This window comes from Azolla caroliniana, unplaced genomic scaffold (genome assembly GCF_043228905.1).
Source record: "Azolla caroliniana isolate FFs.n. ecotype wild unplaced genomic scaffold, voAzoCaro1.0.p SCAF_5, whole genome shotgun sequence".
In the NCBI taxonomy this organism is placed as follows: domain Eukaryota; kingdom Viridiplantae; phylum Streptophyta; class Polypodiopsida; order Salviniales; family Salviniaceae; genus Azolla; species Azolla caroliniana.
The window spans coordinates 206,321-228,313 of NW_028230440.1; the positions used below are offsets into that span (position 1 = coordinate 206,321).

Below are 21,993 nucleotides of genomic sequence, written 5' to 3' on the forward strand. Positions count from 1 at the left end.
TTGTTCATACTCTCTCAGACATGCACTATAGCAAAAATCCCTCCATTGCGTTTTGGTGCACAATGGTGTGCTTGACTATCATCGAGAGAGTATGTTAGACGCAATCCATCAATCATGTAGCCTTGTCCTTGTTATGTTCATCATCAAAGATTTTGCATGGATCTGATAAACAAAAATGGGAACATGTAAAGGAATATTCTTACTACATTCTCTCATACGTAAAAAAGAGAGAGGAGGGACTAGGTTTTAGGGTCGCCCTCATTTTTATTTACAACCAAATTTATTACATTTTTACATGACTGTTTTTATCATTGTGAAGGGTTAAACTAATGGTATAGATATTCCCTTTATGCAAAATATGTAAATTGTTGGTTTGAACATGATATCCTTGGAAGTAAACCTCATTTTTTAACCCAACTATGTCGAGCGATGCACATCTATTTTGCACCACATCCCATTTAAGCCTCATGGTTGCATCTATATTAGTGGAGTTGAAATTGGACCTATATTTAGATTCATATGATTGCGTTAATATCGGCCCACTTTGGGCTCATAATACATATCCATGTTTATATATCACAAGCAATCAAAGCCTAGCAACGGTAAAGACGTCAATTATTGTAAACAAAGAAAGTGCAACCTAAAATGAAGCCTTTTCCATGATTTTGAGGTAGAAAATATGTACTTGAATTCCTCGAGACTTCCCATGCTGGGTAGGTGCAACGATAGAACGTATCCACATTCGAAAGTGTGTTGAAGAGTTTAAGTTTACAATGGTTATAATAAAGTTTATTTTCATATCTCCAAAATTGTAGCAGTGGTAATATTATTTCATTGCGTTATTAATGGTTCAAAAGAACCAACAATAATCCATAGTGTATAAAAGAGACAGTGACTTTGTGATGACAAATGTTAGGAGATAAGATATTGACCAACTTCTACCATTAACATTAGAAATTAATTTGGTTGGGAATGTTTTCCATTACAAAAACGGCTTGGAAGATTTTTGGGATTAGGAGTGTGAAAGTCAAGAGCATAAGGTCGGGTTTAAACCATTAGACCGATTTCTCAACTTATTAGATTGTTTAGATTTGTATTGAAAATTTTGTGACGAGGATGTTGTACACATGAGATCCATGAAGTAAACGGGTTACTTGATTATTGGTTCCTTGCGTGTTTAATACTTAATTCAAAACATTGTTATGTGTATGTGATAACACCATTTGCTTTTTTGTGCTTGATGGAAGGAATGTAAGACTAATAAATCCATGTATATGTATACAAATATAAATTTTATGATTGCGGATCGTCAGCGCTGCACGAGGTAGAGGCTACAATGTAATGTAAGGAGACGTCAATTTTTTAGAGGAATTGCACTTACATACTTACCTATAAAAGACTTCATTATAAAAAGAACAACATGTATATACGTCATTAGCCACACGAGGCGCAATGAGATTGGGACTACGATAAATCACACATGGCATGCTTTCCTTGATCGTATATTGAAACATAAAATCAATTCAACGCCGAGACATCGGAAAAAGAAGCACATATATTTACCATCAATGGAATTGTGCGACAACAATTGGTACACAAATCATATCATGTAGCCGGGAATTTGCGCAACAACATTACGGGATGGAGTTATGCTGGATAAACCATACGCGAAGTTTATTTCTATGGTGAAAGACGAATTTGTGCCATTTTTTTCCGAGGTGTAATGCTGGACACATCAATGTAGATTTGGGGCATGGTGGCCACATGAGACTCTATCTATCTATCTAAGTTCTAACTTCTAACATATGCCGGATTCTTCCATCCACCCATACCCATGTGGGAGGGGGGCACATTTTGATAGGTGACACTTCTCTCTCTCTCTCATGAGGAGAACGACTTTGGAACAGATAACTTCCCAATCCCAGGAATGAACACAGTCAGTGGACATCCGTGGATCCATGCCATATCAGTATCAGATGAAAAGTCTCAGAAGCTCTATCAGCTTCCCAGCTCTGCATCTACTGTAAATCTGAATTCATTCCATCTAAGAGCACCAGAAATACATGGAAATGGGCAGCTGTCTATGGATCACAGAGGATCTCTAGGCCTCGTAGAGTTGATACCACCGTCAGTAGAAAGTCTCATAGAAACACTACAAGAATGTCAAGGGAAGAAAGATCTCATCTATGTCTATATAATTCTATGTAGCCATGGTTTGGAAGGTTGTAAAGCTATTGGAAACTACCTGATTCCTCTGTTCCTAGAGTATGGAAACGTATTGGGTGCACATCAAATCTTCAGTAGGTTGGTTTATAAGAACGAATATACTTGGACTTGTCTCATACAAGGATATGCACAAAGTGGAGATGTAAACCATGCATTTTGCTTGTTTACAAGCATGTGGGAAGATGACGTTCAGCCTTCTGTGCATACATATACAGCTTTATTGAATGGTTTTGCGAAGCAAGGGTGCATAGAAAGTGGTCAAATTATTCATACTGAAGTTGTTTGCAAAGGTTTCGATGGTGATGGATTCATCTTGAATAGTTTGGTGGGCATTTACACAAAATGTGGACTATTTCAAGATGCCAAACAAGTGTTTAGTCAGATTCAGTATCCAGATGTGGTTTCGTGGAATGCATTAGTGTCGGGACTCATTGAGCACGGCCTCAATGAAGAAGCTCTTGAATGTGTGGATCAAATGAAGCTCAATGAGGTCACTCTCAATGCAATCACGTATGTATGTAGCTTAAAAGCATGTAGTAGTATGAGAGCCTTATGTAAGGGCCAAGCAATGCATGATGATGTGATCAAAGGAGGATTTGAAAATAATACTTTTATATGCAATGCTCTCATTGACATGTATGTGAAATGTAATGCAGTTGTCGAAGCAAGAGAAGTGTTGGATGCGATGAAAACTTGTGATATAGTTTCATGGAATTCTCTTATGGGAGGATATGCTGAACAGAGTCAAGCTGAGGAAGCATTACAATGCTTGAAAGAGATGGCATTAACGGGAAGATCGGAAAACAATGTTACTTTCCTTTTGGCTTTGAAGGCTTGTAGTAGTGCTGGAAATATAACAAAATCCCTGGAATTACACATGGAGATTAGCAAAAAGGGATTTGAAAATGATCTCTATATTGGTACTGCTTTAATAGCCAATTATAGCAAATGTGGTTCGCTTATTGATGCATGTAATGTATTCTATGGCTTATATGAACGTAGTATTGTGGCATGGAACACACTGATATCAGGATATGTAGACAATGGGTATGGTGAAGAAGCACTTCTCTGTTTTGAAGAAATGTTAAATGAAGGCGTTGATCCTAGTGTCACTACCTATGTTTGTGCTTTAAAAGCATGTGGGATCATAAGAGACAATGACAAAGGGTATCGATTGCATGCTCGTATTGTGAGAGAGAAATTGGAATCCGACCCTTTTGTCGGTAGTGCTTTAGTTTATATGTATATGAAATGTGCCTTATATTCGGATACATTAGATGTCTTTGAAGACCTTCCAATTAAAGACATTGTCTCATGGAATACGTTGATCAACGGATATGCTGAGCATGGTCTTGGAAAGGAAGCTTTAGAGCATTCCAAAAGTATGCAACTTAAGACTGTGATTCCAAATGCTATCACTTTTGTCGGCATTTTGAAAGCGTGTGGGAACATCAAAGATATAGTCAATGGTCATGAAAACCATAGTGAAATTATTAGAAAAGGGTTTGATGATAATATACTAATTGAAAATGCTTTGCTGAACATGTATGCAAAGTGTGGAGCACTTGTTGAAGCACAATATGTGTTTGATATGATGCAAATCCAAGATGCAACATCACAAACCACTTTGCCTGAGGGTTATGCTAAAAATGGATCATTGCTCAATGGACAAGAAATGGTCAACAAGCTTTCAGCTCAAGGCATTGTGTGTGCATGCACATCACTTATTTCAGGTTATGTTGAATATGGCTTCACTGAAGAAGCAATGATCAATATAGAGAGGATGCAAGTGGAAGGTTTGTGTTTGGATGCTGCAATGTTGGTCTTCATTTTAAAGTCTTGTGGCAAGGAAGGGGCCATTGAGGCAGGAAGAGAGATACATACAATGATTATCAAACGAGGGCTTGAAAGGGAGGTCTTTGTTGGTAACACTTTAGTGGATATGTATGCTAAGCATAGCCTACTTTCAGAAGCATTGGTTGTCTTTGATGGAATAATGGAAAGAACTGTAGTCTCATGGAATGCTTTGATTTCAGGTTATGTGCGCCTTGGAGAAAGTGAACATGTTTTTATGTTGTTTGAAATGATGCTAAAAGAAGGTATAAAGCCGAGCCGAGCATCGTTTCTTAACGTTCTCACCACTTGTAGTCATATGGGCCTAGTAGAAATGGGCTATCGATACTTAGAATTGATGAAGCACTATGGTGTTGCACCCACTACAGAAGTTCACAATTGTATGATCAACCTTCTTAGTCGTGCGGGACGGTTGGGTGAGGCCTTTTCATCATTCAATCAAATGGATACTCAACCTGATCTTATCACATGGAAAACACTTATGGCCGGTTGCCAAAAATGGAGCAACATAGAGCTTGGGAAGGAAGTGTTCAATCATGTGTTGGGCTCAGAGTTTGACCATCCAGCTACATTTATCTTGATGTCCAATACCTATGTTGATGCATGCATTTGAATATTTATTTTGAAACTTCTACTGTTCATGCCTTGAATATAAGGGGATGTCTAGTGTTGTGAAGCCAAATAGTTAAAACCAAATACACATAAAACAAACGAAGTGCAAAACACGCCAAAATTGTACAAGAAGTAAAGTAGAGTTTGCATGTTATTCGATAACGGGCAAATAATTGTGGAACAATAAATGTAGAGTTACGATCATATACATGTAATCGATGGTGGAGTTGATGACGATGGTGTGAGGTATAATCGTATATACTATGTGTTAATAATTAGGTAATTAACTAGGGTTAATTAGTGACTAATTATGTGAGTAGTTAATGTTACGGGCATGACCATATAATATCCTGTAGTGAGAATTTACTGTAGTATTCTATACATGTGGATAAGTGTGAGGGTTAAACGAGAGTGTAAAGAAGGGGAGGATTACTTTTAATCCTCGGGATTGAGACAACCCATTAGGCCAAGTGTGAACTTGCTTGGGGGCCTTGGGTCTTGCTATAAATATGAGGCCTAATTACCCTCATTGGATCATCTTTTGACTATGTCGAGATTCTGACGTTGTGGTGGGTCAATTCTTGTAGCGAGCGCGCCAACACTAGGTATAACTCGACACCACGACGGTGGTATGGGACGCCGATCGAGGCTCGAGCCCATCTCGATCCCTTCGCTTACTCTCAAATGTTATTGGTTTACCATCTTGATATAAGACAACACCTATAGCATAATCACTTGCATCGGTTTCAACTTCAAAAGGTTTTGAAGGATTAGGTAAAATAAGCGAAGGAGCCTTGCACACCAGGTCCTTGAGTTCCTTAAAGACGAGGTCTAGTGTAGCATTCCACACAATAGGTTTTGTAGACTTACGCACTTGACCTTTTAGAAGATCAGTAAACGATGTTGTCAATTGGGAGTAATTATGAAGAGATTTTCGTAAAAACCCAACAAAACCAAGGAATGATTGAACTTCTCAAATATTACGAAGAGTGGGCCAAAGTTTGACTTTCTCGATGCGAGAAGGATCAATTTCAACTCCTCATTTGGTTATGAGATGTCCAAGATTAGTAATTGATTTCTTGAAGAGCTTGCATTTTGAGATCTTCGCGTAGAATTGCTTGTCGCGCAATGTTTGTAAAACAAAGTGGAAATGTTTAGCATGTTCTTCTAATGTTCGGCTATAAACTAAAATATCATCCAAGAAAATAATGACGAATTTTCCAAGTTGTTCTCGGAAAATGTCATTCATTTCTTGTTGAAATGTGGTTGGAGCATTGGTCAAACCAAAAGGCATAACCAAAAACTCATAATGGCCATAACGTGTACAAATTGTTGTTTTAGGAGCATTGTCCTCACTTATACGAATTTGATGGTAGCCCATACGTAGATCAAGTTTCGTAAAATACCATGCTCCTTGGAGATGGTCAATTAGATCGTCAGTCTGAGGCAATGGATATCAATTCTTGATCGTCACTTTATTCAAGCGTCAATAATTAATACACATAGGCCATGTGCCTTCTTTCTTTTTTACCAAGAGAACAGGTGCACCCCATGAAGATTTACTATAACGTATAAAACCCATTCATAAATAGTCCTTCGGTTGCTTAGATACCTCATCCTCTTCGGATCGACTTAAGTAATAAGGTGGTATACTTATTGGTGCAACGCTAGGTACAATATATATACGATGGTCTATATTACGTTTAGGAGGTAACCCATGCGGTAGTTCACTCGGAAAAACATCATGAAAATCATTTAAGATTTTATCGAGTTGTTGTTGTTCAAAATATGTCAATTGACTCGAGACGTGATCAATATTATAAACGTAAATGTTCGGATCAAGTACACAATAAAATAAAGACGAACAAGACAACTCATATATTGATGGAGAAGAAACAATCAAAAGGGATTGTTTATTTACACATTGAATAAAATGAGTACAATCGTTTAGTACAAAGGAAATGGAATTATTTGCAGTTATACATGCGCTCAAAACATGGCGCCATTATCTTTATGGAAATTGTTTTGTGGTAACTATGGACCACGAGTCCTTGAAATATTTTTGTGACCAACAAGACTTGAAAGGTCGTAAGGCACGATGGGCTAATCTTATCTAGGACTTTGATTTTTCCATATGATATCGTAAAGGTTCCATGAATACTATTGTTGATGCACTAAGTCACATCTGTGAAGTTAACATGCTAGGTTCACTGAAATAACATCAGATCTTTATGATCACCTTCGAGGAAAGTATCCTGATGGCAATTATTTTGCGAAATATTGGGCAAGAGTTGAGTTTGGGACAGACACCACCACATCCTCGAAGGAATCCTTCCACATTGCTAACGATCTGCTCTACCATAATGGGAAGGTTTGTGTTCCAGATTTGCCTGAGGTCAAAAAGAGAATTCTTTTTTAATGCCATGATGCACTCTCAACAAGGCACCCTGGAATACATTGTACACTCGTTCTCATCTCCACTCATCTCCACTCAATTCTATTGGCCTAAGATACATCCTAACATACATAACTATGTGACTAAATATCACTAATGCCAAGTTAAAAAAGCCGAGCGACTTAAGGCCGCAGGACTTTTACATCCCTTGGACATTCTCAATAATAAGTGGGAAAGTATATCCATGGATTTTATTGTTAGCCTTCGTTGCACCCAAAAAGGCCATGATGCCATCTAGGTTGTGGTTGATAGAGTAACTAAAATGGCCAGATTTATTGCTATTAAAACCACTGTAACAACTCCTGAATATTTCGTTGACGAGTTATTTCATTTTTATGGGTTACCGATGGATATCGTGAGTGATCAAGATCCAAAGTTTACTAGTGACTTCTGGACGCAAGTCTTTAAGAAGTTAGAAACTACGTTGAGCATGAGCTCCACAGATCATCCTCAATCCGATGGACAGACAGAATGAGTAAATCAAATTATCGAGGACATGCTTCGAGCATACGTTGGTGCAAAACCAACAAAATGGGAACGTTATCTCCCAATTTTGGAGTTTGTTTATAACAGCTCCAAGCATACGTCGACGAGATATAGTCCTTTTATGTTGATGTATGGTTTTCAGCCACGAGCCCCAATTGATGTTAATATACATCACGATGAGTTGCGAAGTACGCAAAACTTTCTTCGGGATATGCAAGATATGTTGCATATTGCACGAGATAATATAAAAACAGCTCAAGATAGAGCGCGTTTTTACGTCGATCATAATAGGCAACCTCGTGTATTCAACCCTAGACAGAAGGTATTTTTACGTGTACCTCACAAATACTAAGACATTGTCTACGGGTAAGTGCGCTAAGTTACCCCCACGGTTTTGTGGACCTTTTCAAGTCCTCAAATGCATCGGTTCATTAGCCTATCGTCTCGCTCTTCCCAATGGCGTTGAAATTCATCCAATCTTCCATGTAAGTCGTCTAAAAGAACTTCTAGGTTCAAGCAACAATACAGTTACAACTAAAACTCTGGTTACTTCTGAAGAATTATCTTCTAAACCACATGTACCAGAAAGAATTCTCGATGTTAAAACAAAAAAATTGCGTACTAAAATAATCCAAGAATTTAAAATTAAATGGATGGATAAATCTCTCAAAGATGCCACATGGGAACGTGAAAATACTCTTAGAACTAACTTCCCTAACTTTTCATTGCAAGAGTGCAATGTTTTAAAGAGAGGGAGTATGTTACGGGCATGACCATATAATATCCCGTGGTGAGAATTTACCGTATTATTCTATACACATGGGCAAGTGTGAGGGTTAAACGAAAGTGTAAAGAAGGGGAGGATTACTTTTAATCCTCAGGATTGAGACAACCCATTAGGCCAAGTGTGAACTTGCCTGGGGGCCTTGGGTCTTGCTATAAATAGGAGGCCTAACTACCCTCATTGGATCATCTTTTTGACTACTTCGAGATTCTAACGTTGTGGTGGGTCAACTCTTGTAGCGAGCGTGCTAGCACCAGGTACGACTCGACGCCACGGCGGTGGTATGGGACGCTAATCGAGGCTTGGGTCTGTCTTGATCCCTTCGCTCGGGGGTGGTCTGGTGGATCAACACCCTTCTTTCTCTCCCTCTTTTCTATCTATCTATCTTTTATCCTCATCATATGCTTACGTTAGACCATAACTATAACAATTAAGTAGTGGAAGATTATGTGATATGTGTGCGTATGTGTGTGAGAGGAAGAGAGAGAGGAAGTTACACTTATGAACAATAATATAAATGGGGGATGATTAACAAGAGTGTAGCTAAAGACCTTTCCTCTATATTAATAAGCATCAAAATACAAAGATATCCTCAATGAGGTATATCTATATCTCATGTGCAAAGGTGCACATGTGTGAGGAGAATATAGGTACAAATGTATAAGTCCTATATTAAATGAACCTGTCAGTGGAGGATCTAGAATGTATCTCACTTACGTACAAAATCCTATTTAAAGCTTTAAGGTCAACACACCAATTAGATTCTATCTAGGTAACTATTAAGTTACGTGGTTAACTAAATGGCTAAACTAAGTTTAGCTTGTCAATATCTCAACACTTTGTGAACTATAACATGTTGAATGTATTGCGTGATGAGAAATTTCACAACATGTGGCTTCATGCTAATTTGAATGTAAGAATGATCATAGGACACAAACGTATACATGGCTCTTGGATAAATGGGAAAGAAAATTTTGGTCAAGAGAAAATAAAATCCCATACCATGGACACAAATACCTTTTCAGAATCATTGAAACCTATTCGCGAGATAAACAAGAAGTATAGAGTCATCATCCTGATATTGTGAATCCAATGGTAGCAAACCAATAGCCAAAGTACAACTAGAAAAGCTCCTCACATGATGGCTTGTCAGGAACAAAGAACGATAAATGTTGAGGCTCATACGTGCTTATGATAGAATGGCTTGGTGGTTCCCTATGCTATTAAGCTTGTTGAGTTGAATGAAAAACCTAATGGCATCGACTAAGAATTGTGAATCAAAAGATCATCACATGAAGCTCAAACATGTATCGTTATGAGTACAAGTCTAGCATGTTAATCACTTGAACTAATTACCTCATACTTCATTAGGTACATGTGTTACTATTATAGAGATATTAGGGATAACTCTAGAAATTGCAATAATGTGTAATACATGCAAGACAACACGTGAATACATGCCAGTTGATCTCAACCATCAGAATGGTGTAATTTGGGCCATTGCTTGTAAGTAATAGTCTCTATAAATTGAAGCTTCTACGAGGTTCACCTTTGAACGTAAGATCACCTTCGGAGTTCATTATTGAGGTCACACATGAGCCGTTCTCAAGAACCTCAATAAATTTTTGAAGGCCACCATGTTGATGCACGAGGTACCCTATCTGCTCCTCAATATTCCATGCCACCAACCATCCCACCTCCACTTCCTCCCAAAACCTATAAAACTCAAATAATTTGTTCTTCTCCAAGTTGTTCACTTACCCACTTTGGACCTTGTTAAGTATTTCTCAAGACATCTCAACGTTGATGCCATGGACTAGATACCCTCCAAAGTGTGAAAGGGATATACATGTAATATAGTTAAATAAACAGTAACTACAAACGTGAAACTATAAACCATTTGTGAGAGTTCTTTCTCATTTACATTCTCCCAAAAGCTAAAGCTTAACTCTCTCTCTCTCTCTCTCTCTCTCTCTCTCTCTCTCTCTCTCTCTCTCTCTCCTCTTAATCATTTCCTTAATTATAAGTTATGAGCTTAATCTTCATAGTAGTCATAAACTTGTCATTATCCTAAGAATAGATTAATGGAAGTTAAGCGTGTTGGTGATTTCTTGCGTTGTCACTCTTCGATCGAGTGATGTGATAAAATCTCACATGAATTAGTGTTTATATGACCTTGTGAGTGATTAAATCATAGAGTCACAATAGCGTTTCTTTTATAGTCACCATATGCATAAGTATCATGGGAACTATTGATACCCGGCCTCGCTCATCTCACCAACAAAAGGGTAAATCGTGGTATGTACTTACACCCCAACCTCAAATAATACCAGAGTAAGCAGTAACTTTCACTAAGGACACTCGATCAGATTCTGCTCTATCTTGCACAAACAATATTAACATTAAGTGCTTTATTAATTATTCTATTTGTTCTTATTTGCCACTTGAACATCTTTTGGGTATTCTCATAATTGAGTCTTTACTATATAGGAATTTGAATCTTAGTTAAAGAATCATCGTGAGAGAGGTTGATAGAGTTCAACTTAGTGATTAATATTATTGTTGATCACGAATGAATGAATAATGTTGCTACTCGTGTTTCTAGCAGTACTATAGACGATGATATGGTCCCACGACATGAAATTGTTAAGAGGGCATAACTATTGTCAAGTTTACGATGTGTGTTCAATGGTGCACACCTTGAGCCAACATGGGGTATCTTCTTTGCCCAACTATGTATCTCGAAAAGTTCAACACACGACCTTGGTAAGAGGGCATGACTCTAGCTAGTATTAAGATGTGTGTTTAATGTTGCAATCCTTGAGCCAACACAAGGTAATTGTCACTTAACCATGTATATTTAGCAAGTCCATGTTATTCCTTTTTCTTCAACGATAAGAAATCCCAATGTTATAAAGTGATTGTTCATGACTCAAGTAGTGTTATATGTGATCTCAAAAGAAGTGTTTTCATATTGACCATAACAATCAACCCACTGCTTTCCTCAAACCATCATCTTATAAAGATGAGTTGGGAAAAATATTTTGTATGTTGTTGTTATGACTTTTCTAAAAACTAATGGAAGGATATGTTCTTTTGAAAAAAAAAAAAAAAAAACAATCAACCCATTACTAGATACTTGAATCCACAACCTTAATGTTTCAAAGACAAACGGTTTTTACCACACAAACAATCAATTTTCCTACATTTGGAAGTTTGTATGATCTTCAAAGGCTCGTATATAATGTACAAATGTAATGTTTTCACATTATGCTAGCCCATAATATTCCTTGTTAGTATTACATTTTAAAGTGTGTTGACTCTTTTTGCTATAGCAAAATTGTCAATGTCAATGAAGGAAGGAGCATACTCTTGTTGTGCTTGATATCGTACTAGGATTTTCAAGTTTGTTTATATTGATGCAATTAGCTCAAATTTAAATTATGACGAGTTTAATAATGCTACAACATCAAATCTATCATTCTTGTGCTTGATCTCGTGTCGGGATTGTGAAGAATTTTTGTAATAATGGAAGATCATTCTGAAGGAGAATGTGTTAAGCATCTTATAGAATGTTATCTTATTTGAGAAATGAACATTAACAAACCCATGTCGACGCACCTAAAAGCCCTATTGGATGCATTCAATGATCCCAATCAATGCTCCAAGTGATGATTCTTACCCGTTGGAGAGGGTGTCTCATTCTTGTCCTAGGTGATATTGGGCATCTCCTATCCCCTAAGTTTTCAACTCTCTACTAACTCTTCTATTTAGATGAGCCCATTTCCCTCTTCCAAACTCTACTATATTTGGGCTTGAGTGGGTTGTGGAGCAAATGGAGGTGGCAAGTTATGGAAATTTGCCTAAGGCGTTAAGACGAGAGTGAACTTAGAGTAGCAAACATAAGGAGTGAAATCAAAGAAACAAATCAAAACATGATAGAAGATATATAATGATACAAAACACTATAAAGTCAATAGATAACAAAAATAATATACATATGTATGTATATGATCATACCCAAAATCAATTAGCAAATACACGAAATCTTTAAACAAGAAAATAGACAAGACAATGTGTTGATATTTGCATTCAACATAATATCTTATTCGATCAAATCTCAATTTTTTTACTAAAGAATATGATTGCAACAAGTGGTGCAAACAATAACGAGGAGATGCTCATATTCATAATAATGATCGCTAGATAAATGTTAACAAGGGGAACCTAGTCACTATCCCATGAAGGCTCTTAATTGGCCCAAGCTTCAGGACATATGGCACGTAAATAGTTATGAATTGCAAACCTTCTCCTTGCTTGGTATTTCAAACCCTAGAGATATTTTAGTCACAAAAAATGTGTATTCCACGCACACACATAGAACTTGTACTTGTGCCATTGATTTTCATATCACGAGGTATATTACTCGTTTGCACTATAAATTTCTATTTCGTGTGAACAATAATGGACGTATGTGTTGAACACATGGCAATTCATAGGGGGCCAAAAGCTTCGTGTGGTGATACCCTTGACCTGCATGCCCCGTGTATTTTTGTCTTTATCTTTAATTACAAGGCAATTGCCCACAACAAATTTGGCAATTGAGGGTGGAAGATCAAGGAGGCAAGGACGACTCTTGGCACATGAAACTCATCATTTGTTGAGATTTGTTCTTTGAGTGCATATTATGCTAACTGTTATCCATGCTAGTTAAATAGACTTAGCAAATAACTCATTCTTCCAATTTACAATTTGTTTTCATACCTAGAAGTATGTGCACAATATTCTTGTTTGGAAAATATAATCTTAAGTAATGAGTACATATCAATTAGAGAGGAATTGTCCCACTTTTTCGATAAAACGAAAGTAACGATGGCTATAGTCAATTTAATTGATCTCCTTTTGGCATTCAAAGAATCCAATACCATCAATCATCTAGATATCCAATGAGGCCATTCTATTATTTAAGAGATCCTAGTAGGATTTCAAGTGTGACTTCTTCGCATGATGAGGTTGTCTAATAATTCAATGCTATTATTGTGTTGTATGTTTGGATTTTCTTTACTCATAAGCTTAGTGAAGGCTACATGTTTTTTCGACTTTAGAACATGAAGGTAATATTCGGAAAGAGGGGACATAAAATGAATGTCCTTCAATTCTCACGAGTAATAATACAAGGTCACATGGGAACATGTGGTTATATGGAACACAGTCAAACAATTGTACATTGCACTACTCCATGCCCTATTGTGGAACTAGTAGCATCTAGTGATGTTAGCAAGCTTCTCCATGTGTGCAACAATATGCCTCCTACTAGGTCGGCAATAAATCAAAGGGAAAGTTTTTCAAAATGCCACTTTTTATTGCATCGTATTTTACAATAGGTAGCACGTTTTGTTTTTTTTTGCTTTGATCAAAATGCCACTTAGTACGTAGCCACTCTTTCTTCTTCCTATTTTAAGACGTTTGTGTAGTCTAGGACAATATTGAATGAACATGAGGCAAAATTTCACATAGAAGAATAACCCCAATTTCGACAATAATACTAGTATAATGAGAAAAAATATCCGTCCTATGGCTTCCTAGTATGACTAGTGTACTCTGGGTAGACTCTCGAGGACCATTCATTCAGAGAACAACGAATGGGTAAGTAAGGTCATTGTGAGATGCAATTTTTCATAGAATAATGGTTGATTCCTTGGCATAAGAAGACATGGGAATGCTCACCGGTGCACCCCAAGTAAGAACAACACTCCACGACAAACATTGACTAGTCTGAAGCTATGATATGAAATAATAACTGGATTCCTAGAGTAAGAGGACACACTTGTGATAAGCTCCGTGATAGAATAAGTGATATATACCATAGAATTGAAGGGGGGGGGGAAACCCCACTTTGCAAGTGGTAAAAAAAAGATAACATCATAAAATTATGCCTTCAAAGTCGATCCAGAATAATGAATAATAAATAATAAAAACTATGAATTATGAATTGTGAATTATGAATTGTGAATTATAAATTGCAAATTATGAATTATGAATTGTAAATTATGAATTATAAATTGTAAATTGTAAATTGTAAATTATAAATTATAAATTATAGATGATAGATTAGAAATTAGAAATTGTAAATAAGCTTTTGTTTTTTTCCTCCTCATTCTCGTTCTATCACCATATAAAATGAATACAATGCATTTGTCTCTGTTGCGCTGTTCTCCTTGACGCTCTCTGTGCCTCTGTGTGCAGCCGGTAAGTCTCTTTTCCATCAGAGCATTTCTTGATTCACATTTGATTGATTGGGAGCTTTCACCTTGGTTGATGCTACTAGGATCTATGTGAATGAATGAGTGAGTTGGTGAACTGATGATGGTATATTACGATCTATATGAATGAATACGAGAGAAAGAAGAGCAGGGAGGTCCTGATTCTTAGTATAGTTTAGATGGCAATGTGTTAACCGTTTGGAGACTGTGCGTTATGTTGTTAGTTTGATATGCTGATATAGCATGTGGTTTAGGATAAATGTTATATAGTGTAACAAAAATACCCAAAAGTAGGGATTTGCATCCACATACTTGTGTTAATCAATTAATAGCTTTCCCTTCGTGTAAGTCCATTAGATCAGTAGAGGTGTGTGTGGTGTAAATGGGACGGAGAAATGTGTAGGTGGAAGCAATTTGGACAGCGTTTTAGGTAGAAAGAAAATACATATGTGCGCGTGAGACAGATGCATAGGCTGAAACTAGAAATTAGAGGGGGAATTTATAGCAAGGATAAATTGAGTCAATCAAAATGACCCCCTCACTCCTGTTATAGTTTGTTTTCTAGTGGTGTCGTTGTGTGAAATGAAACTTGTCAGCTTGGTAAAATGGCTCTAGTATGTGTAGCTTGGCGGCAGCTAAACTGAGCAACATTCAGAGGAAAAAGCAAAAAGACTACATTTAGTAGAGCTTCATTAATGGATCATCATTGTGACCATAAATGATCAACGGATTTGCATCTGATACTCAAACAATAAGTTTGTTGCTACAACAAATGACGTAAGTTAGATCAAGGAGTGTTTTTCAGTGAAGTTCAATCATGAGGGAAAACGTTTGATCACAGTAATGATTCTCCTTCTCAGATTTCCCGTTGATACAGGAGAAAGACCCAATGGACCTTGATTGTAAATGAAAAAGCTGGACCACAAGGATTCTATTTCTTGAGTTGACCCTATTTCAACAAGCTTTATCAAGAGACACGAATAGATGACAATGACGATATTTTTAATTTCCTTGAAAAGCTAATAAATAGAACTCATTCTGGAAGAATGGGCATAAATACATGTATATACATATTCCAAATGCATAATAGGACTGAGAATAGATTCCTTTCCATATCTAATACAAGGTGTGGACTTAAGCACAATGTGAAAGCATTATGTCCACTAGAAATTATATATTACAAAAAGATATGTAATGCAATGTTGTAGCCGTAAATTTTGATCTTTACCACTGCTCTATTGTGCATTCAAGAGGTCTAATATTACCAATGTTAACAAGATGAAAATATGAATTTGGTTGGTACCGACATCTTTCCACAACCTAGAATGCCAAAATTTTCTACAGTCAGGCTTAATGAGGTTTAAATTGAAAATAGCGATGGATTATTTTCAAGTTAGTGGTTTCTTTAGTTTTTATAAGTCATGGTGCCAAGTAATGCTTAATTATATTAGAATATTTTGAAATGGTTAGGGAAAACTGCACTGATGGCTGAGACAGATGTAACAAAGTTGGATTATGGTGAGGATTACATTGAACAAGCTACACAACCTGAACATTCAATGCCCTCACCAGAGGAGCAGGTAATCCATTCATGTTTTTGTCTCTTAGTGTGTGAAAATTTCATTAATATTATTTAAATGAATCTCAATCTTAACATTTGTAGCTATTGTTTAATTTACATGTAGGCAAGGGCAATCAAGAAGAAATATGGCGGTCTCTTGCCAAGGAAGCCACCACTGATTTCTAAAGTAAGTTATTGCAAGGGAAGTGCTTTCATTGTTAGTGGAAGTGAAAAGGAATATGGTTCCTTTTTGCTAAGTTTGTTTTTCTCATATATAGGACCATGAACGAGCTTATTTCGACTCGGCTGACTGGGCTTTAGGGAAGGTTAGGCTGATACAAAGTTTCAGAGCAAATAGTTTAATCAATTTTGGTTATAGCTCATTGCCATAAAGTTTTATGCTATTTTTTGCTTTTAAAACCCTTAGAAACAGGGAGAGCCACCTGGTCAGAAACCCAAGTCTTTGGCTGATGTGCTTAGGCCAAAACTTCAGGTACCATACTTTCTGGTTAAAGAAATTGGAATAAAGATTTTGGTTTTCTAAATATTTCTCTTTGCTGGTTAACGCTTGGAATGAAAAGAGAATAAATTGTAAGTTAAAATTGTATAAAGGAATTTCATGAAAAATATGTTTTCTAGAAACTATTTCTTTTGTCGGCTAACCACTAGAATGAAAAGGGATCAATCATAAAGATTAGGAATTTCATACCAGCTCTCTTTTTTAATTTTTCTTGTCTTTATGCAGCCTACACCTCATCAACCTCTTCCTGCAAGACGAGCTTCGTACGAAAACTCTGAGAATGAAGGTATGCATTGTAAAGAAATATTTGCATTTAAAATTGAGGTTTGTTATTCATGTAAATACCCTCAATGTACTAAGTCGTTTCTTTTGCGCTTATGAGGACATAGATGGAGTTGAGGGTGAAATTGCTGTTGATGGGGCATTAACCACCAAAGAAGAAAACTTGCGAAGTTTTTAGGAAATCTCCCATTTCGCCCTCAAAGAAGGGTGGTCAGTAATTTTTAGATCAATAAGAAATACATGCTTGATTTGCATTGGGGCTTATGCAATAGGCTTGAGTTGTATATAGTATTTTGAGGATGATCAATTTGGTGCAAAAAAGTAGTTGAGAGATTAAAAGCTTTGCTCTTGCCCCCATTCTCAATTTTCTCAAAGGGCAATTATGTTATGCTCTCATCCCAATCTCAAGGCCAGATTTATTCTGGCAATTGAGATTATAAGAGCTAACTACTCACTAAACTTCTTACACTTCTTTTGTTGACAGGGAAGGTCTTCTTCAACTTGAACAAATAAATCAATGCATATGTTAACATATTAGTGTGATTCATCTTGTAAAGTTGTTGAATATTTAAGAGTTTTCAACTATTTTAGCATGAGTTATCTTATTATAAGGGTTGTCAATTACGTACATATCAGGAATAATCTGGATAGTAAATTCATAACCTCAACCATTATGGGCAACTCGGAAAGACAAAATTGTTTGTTGATTTCCAAAGGTTCCAAGTGATTACTACAATGCATGGCCTTGATGGGCAAGCATAAATGCCAAGACCCATATGACACGGTGGCGACGTTATGATGTGGTGAACTTTCTAGGTTGATCAACCGTAGACAATAGAAATAAGCCTATGATTATAAGCAAAATTAGAGACATGCATAAGACTTGTTGTGAGCATAAACAAGCCTTAGACAATAGAAATAAGCCTATGATTATAAGAAAATTTAGAGACATGCATAAGACTTGATGTGAGCATAAACAAGCCCCATATGCACATCAATAGGCCTCATATTGTTGTGTTAACAATAACAATACCATATTGATATAAGATGTGACAATTGTTAAGAGGGATCACACAATGAGCTTTGCGAAGAGGAGAACAAAGGAAGGCATGTTCATGCTCACTCTTGATACCATAAGGGTAAGATGATACTCTCCTTGTTAAATCATGAATGTTATGTTTCTATAGACATTCATGACCATTCAGTCTAAAACCTTTTTTTAATTGATTTAAGACAAAAACACATCTCATCAATAGAATAATTGTCATACTCATAGTAAACTTTTAATAACGGTCATTGTTATTTGAAATATGCTCATGCCTAGCTATTAATCATGGCTCATCATCAATGATTAGCCATGCTCGTAATAGTTATTGATCATGCTCATAATTAGCAATGGGCACGGTTCGGTTTGGTTTCAAGGCAAAGAAACCGAACCGAACCGTTTATATAAAACAAAAACCAAACCAAACCATTTATGAACTCTCAAGTATTTAAACCAAACCATTTAAACCCAAACCGTTTAGGGAAAAGTTGAAACCAATCCAAACCATTTAAGTCAAACTAATTAAATATATCTAAATAAATAAAAATACATTAAATTAAATAAGCATTTAAGTGAAAGTTATTAAATTAATAAAAAACCATTAAATTAATAATTTATTAAGGTAAAAATAAAGATAACCAAAAACCTATAAACCTTTAAATCAAACCATTTAAACCTATAAACCTGAGTTTTAGAACCGAACCGTTTATTGAAAATCCAAACCATTGATTTTTTTAGAACCAATAAACTGTTAAATCATGGCTTAATGGTCCGGTTCGGTTTGAGCCGAAACCGTGCCCATTGCTACTTGTAATTAAGGTTTATTATGCGGTAATTAGTCAAATTTCAATAGAACTAAGGATGCTGACTTTTTGAAAATACTATAATAATGTCTTGGTGTTTATTTCGAGTTTGCTGAAATCTGTAAAGGGAGAAAATTGCATCGAGTCAAAAGAATCTTGTATCTCATGAATATGATAGTACGACCTTGTACCATCCATGTTTTGGAGCTCTTCTCCCTGACATACCTGATAGTAAATTTTGTATCATCAAGCGTGTTGTTCGAGGTCTGTGATCTCATATGCATTGAATTCATCACATTCTTGCATCAAATTTGTTCATTCAAATCCCCCACATTTGTCATTCCAACGAACACTCTTTTATCATTTCAAATATCCCATTTATGACTTCCTTTCCATGAGAATCACATGTCTTCTAGGTCATGTACATCGAAATCCTCAAATTCTTGCCTTGAATTCTCCATTCACCCCCTTTCCCCTTCACTATTGCTTGCACACTCTTTATCATCTCAATTCTCACATGCAAAACTCTTTATGTAACCATCACGTGTCTTTTGAGTTCCTTCTATCCCATGGACATGGGCCAAACATGTGCTTTGAATTCCTTCACTCAAACCACCTATTTCTCATTCTATTTACTAGTTACATTCTTACATCCAGAAATCTTTACATGATCATTCGGCTGTTGTTTAAGCTCTACTATCTTGGTACATTGTATCTCTCGGCACCAAATTCATCAATTCAAACATATCCATATTCGTCATTGCAATAAAAACTATTTCACCCTTTCAAGTCTCTCCTTCACAACTCGTTTTCCATGAGCATCACTTATCTCTTGAGGATTCTGCGTATACCCACATTGAATATCTTGATTCAAACCCCTTACATTTTGTCAATCTTGTATCTGTCGTGTTTAAAAAAACATTTACAGACATTGCCTGTTTTCGGAGCTCTTCTATCTCATGTACGTGTTCCCACAACCCTGCATCAGCATATATGCTGGACATGAGCACATATCCGGATCCATACCTAGGATTGATCTCAATTGCATTATCAAAACACTTCCTCCCCAGCTCTACATTGCCATGTTTTCTGCAAGAAGTGAGTAACGTTGTCCACCCTGCATCATGATTAACACGTTTGCTTGAAAGCAATTGTTCCGCTTTGCCTAACTCGCCTGACCTCGCAAGTAAGTCCACCATGCATATAATGTGATCCTCCGAAGCTATAATACCATAATGTCGCTCCATTAACTCAAAATAATATTGGCCCTCGATGAATAACCCTGCATGACTACAAGCATTCAACAGACACTTGAAAGTTGTTCCATCTGGCTTCACACGTTCCCTTTGCATTTCCTCAAAGCACCTAATGGCCATCTCCCAATCATTAACACTTCCATGTGCATTCATCATTGCTGTCCAAGACACCATATCTCTCTCCGATAAGCTATGGAACACTTGTTTACCCTCGTGAAGGAAGCCATGTTTGCCATACATGTCAATCAGTGCATTTCCGACAAACAAGTTCATATTGCATCCAACTTTCACCATCAAGGAATGGATTCTCTTACCTTCTTCTACTGCATTCTCACATGCACATACCTTAAATAGACCAGAAAATGTGTGGGTATCTGGCAAGATGCCCTCAGTAAGCATTTCGTCAAAGAGAAATAGGGCTGCTTTATCAAACCCATGTTGTGAATACCCTGTAATCATAGCATTCCATACGACCACATCTTTCACACTCATTTGATCAAACACGTCATTAGCCTCTGTCACACATCCACATTTCATGTACATGCCAAGCAACATACTACCGATATGCAAACTCATGTCAATTCCATATATGATGATGTCATTGTGGATTACTCTGCCATGCTGGAGCATCAAATTAGTGCTACTAGCGCAGCAAGCCTTGAGAGAAGCCACATAGATGTGGTCATTTAGCTCCACATTGTTCATAGACCTTAAGCGATGGTATAGATCAATTGCTTCTTCACTCTTTCCACATCTTATATGCCCTGACATATATGCTTCCCAAGCATATATATCCGGATTACATGTTGTCAAGAAGACTTGTTTTCCTTCTCTTAAGCTCCCACAAATTGAGAACGCTCGGATGAGACCATTCCTGAGTATAGATTTTGAATACGAGCCAGAGTAGATGATCAACCTATGAAGCTTCCTAGCCATAGCTAAGTCTTTTTTTTTTATACAGTCTTGTAAGAGAGAGGAGAAGAAGACCTCCTCATTTCCATGCTCGTACATCATGTCCTGAGGTCCTCTATTTCATCATCACAGCTCCTGATTTGATTGAATCACATTTCCTACAGATTCCCTTCTGAAACTACAATCACAACAATATTACCAGAGAATGATTTTACGATTGATGAGATGTTACTCCATGATAATGAGATAAATGAACCTTGGCCTTTAAATTCCCCCCATAACACATATGGAATGGATGTGCTACAACATATCTGTCATTTGGGAGCGGGAAAGAGAATCTATTATTGCATTAGAGAATACATACAATGATTGGAGAAATTAAGTGCAGGGTCCTCGAGAAAGACCTTTCGGAGACTTCAGTAATACCGCTGCTTCTGTGTGGGGTGAATGTATATGTGAATAGCATCCCTATGTTGGCTTCCAAAGAGTAAGAAAATGTCCATAACCGTTTTCTTACAAAATTGATCTTAAGTCTACAAACAAACTGCTTGGACGGGGCGAGATCACTTCGTATTGAGATCATGGTCACGGAAAAGGGTTGTTCAGTATATGCTTGAAGTTCAAACAAGTCCCTCGCATCGATTTTCTCCTGTAATGGCCTTCAGGAAACCCAAAATAGACACATAAAGGCAAAAGAGTTGTGTTTTGGCTGGATACAAAATACGATAAAATGTTTTCGAATATGGGATGCATCACACTTATTTTTGAATACATCACTAAACTCCATTGAGAACAATACCTTTTCGTAATACCAAATTATAATGACAGAAGAAATTTTGGAGGTTCACACTTCATATAATATACTACATTTGTTGCACCTCCCTACAAACCCATATTGTTCAACAGATGAGGAATTTAGCCCATGCATTGTTAC

General features: G+C 36.8%; 3 protein-coding genes across 3 annotated transcripts; 2 read left to right on the forward strand and 1 right to left on the reverse strand.

The window, feature by feature from the left end:
* Positions 1–1,927: 1,927 nt before the first annotated feature.
* Positions 1,928–4,693, forward strand: LOC147863421 (pentatricopeptide repeat-containing protein At2g39620-like). Its single transcript, XM_087319288.1, has one exon. It carries the CDS (start codon positions 1,928–1,930, stop codon positions 4,691–4,693), a length of 2,766 nt encoding a protein of 921 aa, XP_087175414.1.
* Positions 4,694–14,523: 9,830 nt separating this feature from the next.
* On the forward strand, positions 14,524–17,577 carry LOC147863422 (uncharacterized). The gene is made up of 7 exons (XM_087319124.1): positions 14,524–14,666; positions 16,151–16,260; positions 16,366–16,428; positions 16,520–16,567; positions 16,669–16,734; positions 16,987–17,047; positions 17,151–17,577. Exons 2-7 carry the CDS (start codon positions 16,165–16,167, stop codon positions 17,219–17,221), a joined length of 405 nt encoding a protein of 134 aa, XP_087175250.1. The 5' UTR covers positions 14,524–14,666; positions 16,151–16,164; the 3' UTR covers positions 17,222–17,577.
* Positions 17,578–18,953: 1,376 nt separating this feature from the next.
* LOC147863423 (putative pentatricopeptide repeat-containing protein At1g68930) lies at positions 18,954–21,379 on the reverse strand. Its single transcript, XM_087319212.1, has one exon. It carries the CDS (start codon positions 21,159–21,161, stop codon positions 19,713–19,715), a length of 1,449 nt encoding a protein of 482 aa, XP_087175338.1. The 5' UTR covers positions 21,162–21,379; the 3' UTR covers positions 18,954–19,712.
* Positions 21,380–21,993: the final 614 nt, after the last annotated feature.